The sequence below is a fragment of the Merops nubicus genome, unplaced genomic scaffold (genome assembly GCF_000691845.1).
Source record: "Merops nubicus isolate BGI_N331 unplaced genomic scaffold, ASM69184v1 scaffold34096, whole genome shotgun sequence".
Lineage (NCBI taxonomy): Eukaryota > Metazoa > Chordata > Aves > Coraciiformes > Meropidae > Merops > Merops nubicus.
In genome coordinates, this window is record NW_008616165.1 from 4,666 (window position 1) to 12,007 (window position 7,342).

General features: G+C 50.8%; 1 protein-coding gene across 1 annotated transcript; it reads left to right on the top strand.

Annotated features, from left to right (window-relative positions):
- Positions 1-4,854: 4,854 nt before the first annotated feature.
- On the top strand, positions 4,855-6,130 carry LOC103775322 (chromosome unknown open reading frame, human C11orf53; the record flags this gene model as incomplete). The annotated part of the gene is made up of 2 exons (XM_008942767.1): positions 4,855-5,153; positions 5,729-6,130. Coding segments are annotated over 2 exons (701 nt in total), but the record flags the coding sequence as incomplete, so codon positions are not given.
- Between the last annotated feature and the right edge of the window lie 1,212 nt (positions 6,131-7,342).

Consider the following 7,342-nt stretch of genomic DNA (forward strand, 5'->3'; position numbering starts at 1 on the left):
CCCCCCTGTTTTTTAAACCAGAAAAGTAATGTCATGTAATCCTCTGGTATAAAGAACCTTTACGTGGAGTTCAGGGCACTGACAATATTGAAAAACATTTTCAGCACTCCTGTGGCCCCCAAAGCTCACAGATTTCTCCTGGAGTTTTTGCATCACTGAGCCTTTGAGAGATTGAAGCCCTTCTGTTTATTCTCTTTTAGGCAAATCAGTAATGCTGAATTCCTCATTCCTTTCAATCCTGCATCCGACACCTTTCCAAGGCAACTTCCTTTTCTTGCTAGCTGTACTTGAACAACTCAGTACCCCAAAAATAGCTGTTCTTCCCCGAATGCTGTGCTCCTTCCAGCTCCTCTCTGGCTTACAAGAGTGCCAGGGGAGATGCAATAATGTTATGATCTGGAAAGGGGCCAAGCATCAGTTTATAAAAGATCCCTCTTCTTAAAGTGGCTCTATGGCAACAGGAAGCTTAAGTCAAATTACAGTATGCTACATTGGTTTTTTTTCTCAATTCCTAGCCAGAAAAACAATTGCTGTCCCTAGAAGTGGGCACAACATGGCAGGTGCCAGCACTTGGCACCCAGTGGCACAGCAAAGCTATTCCCTGGGTGCCCTCAAGGTTCACCTTTACCAAGCAGCAGCAGCAGCAACACTTCTCTGCCAGGCTGATTGGCAACAATGAGGTCACTAACAGATGAGCAGATGCAGTCAGGCTGCTGAAACTGTGCCCTGGAAGGAAAGGGTGGGAGCAGAGACCCAAATTACTGGCAGAAGAAGGTACTTTATTAGGAGTTCTGATGCGTTTTCTCCCCCTCAAGCCATTTGCCTCAGGCCTTTTGCCTTTAGCAAAACAAAGAGACCTCAAAGGGACTTGCAAGTATTTTCCCTTGCTGTTTCTTTCATGCATTTTAACTCTGTGTAGCAAAGCAGGCAGAAAAGCAAGATCTAGCCATGGAGATCTCCACAGCCTTCAGCTCATGCAGAAAGGCAGGAGACCCCTTGAGCCACGGGAAGTACATGATTCTACCAGGCAGGGAGACTGGGGAGCAGCAGGAAGCATCCACTGTGTTTGCACTCACTGAGAAAACAGCTCCTGGTTGATGACTATTGTGCTTCCTCTGCTCCCTGGCTGGAGGCTGCAGCTTCAACGGACTCAAAAGTCCCAGGAACTGTAAAACACTTGCTGCTTGCTTTATTGCCCTTTGTATTCCAGAGCTTCACAGTTGTGTGTCTGTCTAATGCCAAATCTGTTGCTAATTCTCTACGAGAGACAAAAAAATTATTGAGCAGGGCAAACATCCGTATTTGCTCGAAGGTCTCATGAAAAGAGCAGCTGTAAGCACAGCTCTGTTTATCTGCCATAATATAACCCAGAATCAAAGCCAATGGCAGATAACTGAACACCCCTTTTTATATTTATGATGCAGTGTAATTTAGCTGCATCTTTTGTTCGAGCATGATCTTTGCTCCAAAAATCAGTAAGCTTTTATTGTGCAAGGGGAAGTCTACGGGGGAGGTTTGTGCTCTGAAGGAAAGGTCATTGATCATCAGAGGTGAGCTGCTGAGCAGTTGACTGAGGCAGCAGGAACAGTTTGATGACAGCCAGGCCCTGCATGCACCAAATGATAGGAAAGGAGCATGTACTGTGATGAAAACCACACAACTTGGGCTTTTGAGTGCCCAACAGGACAGAAGGGCTCAGTCCTGGGCTTTAGGGAGGGTCTGACTTTTTCCTTGGCTCATCCAAAGCACAGCCATGAGCCAGCAGTTATCTGTGTGGAGAAAGGATCACCTTTCTTTTCTCAGACAGGGAAATCAGTAGGCACACAGATCAAGCACTATGCACAGGAGCACTCAGAGGGCAGGGACAGATCAAATGAGGTGCCCTGCCCAGAAGGTTTGCTTTTATTAATTCTTATTACTTCAGCTGTTCTACTACAGACTAGGCCCAGAGAGGAGACACACTGAAGCCAAGGACCACCACAGGTCCCCAGTGCAGGACCAGGTCATCATTTTGACCCACATCCTTACATTTAGTCCCCCAAGGCAGCCTTGTAGCTGAACAAGGCTCCTGGGTTGCCAAGGCAGCAGCTCCCTGGAGTACCCTCAGCCAGGATCTGTGCCCAGTCACGCTCCAGGCAGGCTGAGACCAAGCTTCTCCACAGCTGAGGACTCTGTGGGCTCCAGTGATGCTGAACAGACACCCGTGTGTGGCAGAAGATGCAGCTACCCCAGTCCCACAGCACTGAAAGGAAGTAATGCAGGGAGGAAATGAACTAATGGGCTTCAATTAAAAGAAGCCACTCACTGCCTGATAAGGAGAGAGGAGGCAAGTGAAACATAGGTCTCTGCAAGCATGTGGGTGCCTGCTATGATGAAGGCCAAAGCTTGGCTGCTGCAGAGGCTCCTGCAGTTGAATTTAGGCAGGTAAAGCCCTTGCAGCTCACAACAGCTCTGTGGCTAACCATTGTAGGTGTGTGCAAGAGGACCTGCTGCCTGGGATCTGCTGCCTGGGACACACAGTGGCTCCTGAGCAGACAGGATCCAAAATAATCTTAGATGCACTGCTACTGTGAAACCTTCCACACCAGAGGCTGGCACCAGCAGAGCATCCCAGCTCTCACCACTGCAGCCCATTGATCTCCAGGCAGCATCTGTGCTACCTGCACCTCCTAAATCAACCTTTTCCTCAAATACAGCATTCAAGGTGCCAGATGACAGTACTAGAATGCTTTCCAGTGGGGTCTAAACACTAGTGCAGAAGCCTACACCCCTACTGTCAAAGAGACTCCTCAGTGGGTGTAGACATGAGCTGTCTGCAGGATTCACTGTCCATGGGCAGGCAGAGGTGGTGGGGAAGAGCCCTGAAGCAGAAGGTATCCCTAGAGACAGGGATGCTTAGAGAAGGGTGTCTGCTGAGGCCAGATTTGCACGTGGAGGCTTTAGCTTTGCAGAGCAGCATGTTTTACCACCTATGATCCTCACCGAGGTCTGTGGCCAAAAATGGCCCAACTAGAGACAGGTGCAGGCCCTGACCCTGCAACGTGAACACTCTCATTTGCCCACAAGCCAAAGGGTTCCTTCCTGACACCTTCTATCACTCCTGCAGCCCGTGTTGACTTGTGTGTGGGCTCGGAGCTCATTTTCATGATGGAGCAAGGAGCAGCTGCAAACCTCCCTCAGCAGTAAAAGGAAGTCCAAGCACTGGCAAATTTAATTCAAATCTAAACCTCTAAATTTGGTTGCTCGCTATGGCAGGAACCTCCTGTTTGCAGTATGCAAACTGAAAATAACATGCCACCATCACTGGCCAGGGTGGGAGCACAGATGAGGCGAGGTCAGCGGTGGGCACGGTCTGTTTGCTGCCTAGATTTGGAGGTCTGGAGACAGAACTTGATGAAACTCCACGTGTGAGTTGAGCCAGATGCTTTTGGCACAGAGTGCTTCATGAGGAATTAGCCACCGTGAGCAGCAGGGTCACTCAGGGTTAATTCTCCCTCACCTCAGGACCAAGAGAAGATCATTGTTATCAGTACTGCTGCAGCACCCAAATGGGGATGGCAACAGCTGCCTTCTGCACACAGCCTGCCTGTCCTGCTGGGAGGCACCAGCCAAAGTGGCTCTGTGGCAGCTGGACTCAGCATAGTAGAGCCAAGCTAAAACATGGGCAGTGCAGATCTGCCTGTTTTGACCAGCCAAGAGCTTAGATACCAGCTTATTGAGTCCTCTTTCATGCCAACACCAGCCTGACTGCTCAAGGTTACGCTTGCATGAAGGGACTCTGCAGCACATGAGAGAGAAGTTGGTTATCTTGATCTTTCTACTCTTATCAGCTCCATGCAAGACCTTCAAAATCTCTTCTTAGCCTACATCTGCTAATACCCAAGAGGCCCCACACTTGGAATCCTGTAGTTAAGCTCTTCATACTGAGAGCAGCTCAAATAGTTCATCTGCATTATGCCATCACCTCCCCAAACAACATGCTTAGAGAGCTGCCTTGCTTTGAAAAGACTTCTTTTTTAACATCTCTTTATCTTTTGCAGGGCAGCACCAGCATACCACAGTCACCACTTGTCCAAATGCCAGGTGAGGTTTTCTTCCACCAATAAATACCCTCCCTGCAGGCTGGACAGTCAAAACTGCTCCTGTCTCTCCTCCAAAGCACACAAAGGGAGCAAAGGAGCTCTGGAGCAGGGCACCCCTTCAGACAGAGCCCAGGAGAAAAGTAATTGAAAGAGTCAAAACAGGAACAGCAAGAGAAAAATATAAGAGAATATAATAAGAGAAAGACACCTGTAATCTTGAATGAAATTTCCAAAGAGGGAAAAGAGAGTTATTTAAAGCAGTTCCCACCTCTTTTGACAGAGGTGGCACACAGAACCCTTTCTTTTCCCTCTGCATCTTCCAGTTTTCCCTGAAGAGAGAAAGCACAAAACCAGGAACTGACCTGTTTGTCCCTTGAGCTCTGGGGCAGGGAAATGAGGCTGGAGGAGGGACAGAGAGCTTGCAGCTGTAATCCCATCCTTCTCCTCACAGCCTGTGGCAGAGCAAGGACGAGGCAAAGGCTGAGCATAGCTAACCTCAGTCTGCCTGGCCTCCCACTTGAAGCCTCCCAAACCACACTTGGTTTGCTGCAGATGGAGGTCATCAGCTGCATCAGGGCAGGCTGAGGTGCTGAGAGCACTTGGGTTGGTTGACACACCCATTTCAAGGCAGGATTGACTCTTGCCCTGCGTGATGCTAGAGAGAAAAGTGCTCTACTCTGCAGCTGCAGAGGTGCCCATAGCTCTGTGCCACCCCAGGTGCTGCTCTTATGGTTTCCCTTGAGCCAACCCTTTTTTTTTCTGACCACTACAGGCTCACCTACCACTGCTGGTTACTATGGCATCAGGAGATCCTTCACAACAGACTTGGATTTCCACAACACCAAGCAGTTTGTCAGTGATGTCTACTCGTCCTCTCTAGGGTCCAAGCCCTTCTCGTGTGATTCCTCTGCCACTCAGGGCTACCCAGCACTTCTGGACCCATTCCTCACCGACCAGTACGGGGATTACCGTGCCACTCCCCTCACGGCTGGCACCAGCTCCTTCTTCAGCCCTTCCTCTGTGCCCCCTCTCCTGCCCTCCTTCCCTAACGACACAGCACACCTCCTACTAGTGAGTGAGTCTACTGTTTTCAGTCACCCAAGGAAGAATTACCCAATTTAAAGCTGGGGTTAAGTCAGGGAAGGATGTGGCTCTTACAGGAGGCAGCCACAGCAAACAGCAGGTGGGGCTGGGCTGAGGGGGGAACATTTTTTGTCCTTCTTGCTGGCCTCCATCTAATTATCCCCTCTTCTTGTTGGAGACCAGCTCCTAAATTAACAACCTTCCCTGCTCCCTAAAACAACGACTCCATTAAGCTCCTTAAGTTTCTAGAAACATCCTTTGCTGACTCCAGGCTGTTGCCCCTTCCCTGGAGCCAGCTCCCTTCAGGCCCCCAGGGTGGGTCCTGCAGGGTCAGGGCTGGTCAGTCCCACTGGGACCCCACCCCAGCATCGACAGCATGAGTGTTTCCTTGCAACAGTTTTAACACCAAACACTGCTCCAGAGCAACAGAAACCCTCAAGAGGGATCCCAGCTATCTGGGGATAGCTCAGCTTGGTGAAGCCCAGCTAGATAATGCTGTTACCTCCAGCACAAGCTGTTTTTCTTAAGGGTGTTTCTTCCTTTCTCTCCCCACTTGCACACAGAGGGAGCCCTGGGAGCAGACCTCACCCGACAGCCTCGGCCAGCTGGATGGAGGCTGCTCAGACCCTCTGCAAGCACTGCCAGCCAGCTCCAGCTGCCTCTCCTCCCACGAGGCTGGAGGCATTGCCCCATACCGAAGCTCTGGCTGGAGCCCAGCCCTCCCTGGAGCCCAGCCTTACCCTCTGCATCCTCTCGAAGATGTCCACTGCTCCCCCAGCTATGCTGCCACCTCGTCCTACTCCTTCTCCCCACTCATGACTGTGGCAAATGAGCTTCCCTCCAGGGTGAGCCACCTCTCCTCAGGGGAGGCCTCGGAGACAACGATGCTTCACGAGAACTCTGCCTGGGCAAAAGAGGATGGAAGCCCCATCTGGGGGACCTATGAAGGCCGGAGAACTTATTGATGAGAGATGAGAACTGGAGGAAAATCAAAAATAGACTATTATTGAAGCAAGTGAATTCGTTGTACACTTTTTTCCTAAAGCTGGTCCTTCAAACAGAGGATGCTGACAACGTGCAATGCTTTATGCTCTGTTTAGAAATACAATCACTCACATATACCACATTTAACTTATAGTGGTGCCTTCCAGTGCCTTATGAAAGTCATTGCTCATAGTCCTGCTGTGCTACAAGTAAAATACACAGCCCAAAAAAAGATCTGCACTCTGTGGGGCTTTGCTACAAACAAAGGTACTTCTTTTCAGATGCTGCAGAAACAGGTTGCTGTGAACTTTAAACTGTATCTACAGAGCAATGTTACCAGAATAGAGCTGGGAAAACTGGGGAGCAAGGCAGGGGCTGAGGGAAGCCCTCCTCAATAGCACAGGGTCTGTGTGATGGTACCTGCTGACCTAGCACCATAAATGTATGTCCCCAACACTGGCATGCTGAGAACAGGGCATCGTCTTGGGCAACACATACGGGCAGAGCAGCCAAGGTCTGGCACGTCTGAGCCTACAGCACAGAAGGCTACAAGCAAATAAAGCTACAGCAGGACCTGGCAGACAGCTTAGGGTTTTGGGAAGGGTTGTCAGGGCACCGTCCTGCCTGGTGGTGTGCACACCTCATTCTCCTTCCCACCTACAACACACAAAACACATCCCCCTCCCTCCCAATTTCCCTCATGCCCTGCAGAAAACGCAAAGCTGGTCCCTGTCCTGCCTGCACCGTTTGTACAACACAACTGTGACCCGGGCACAAGGCAGCCCCCTGCCCAGAGGCACCACCGTGGAGCTGGGAGGAAGGCTGATGTGAAGGTGCCAGGCTGTGCCCGTGGCCACTAGAGGTAGCTCTGCACACACGGACACGCACCGAGGAGTCCTGGGCAACCCTCGCAGGCTCAGCCAGTCCCACCTGCTCTGTCCATACCTGTAAGACGTGTCCCACTTAGGTCGTTGTGCCCCGTCTCGTCCCCCAGGCTGGCACCCAGAGGAGCAGCAACAAACTCCTCGCTGAGGAAGGACAGGAGCTTTCCAGGGCCAGGGAGTGTGCAGTGATGAGATGCTTTAAGGCTCTCCTCGCCTTCTCTCCTCAAATCCTGGGGCTGATGGGGTGTTTGGAGCCTTCTCAGCACCCTCCAGGGATCATAAATGGCACCGAGGTCACAGGAGGAGGTC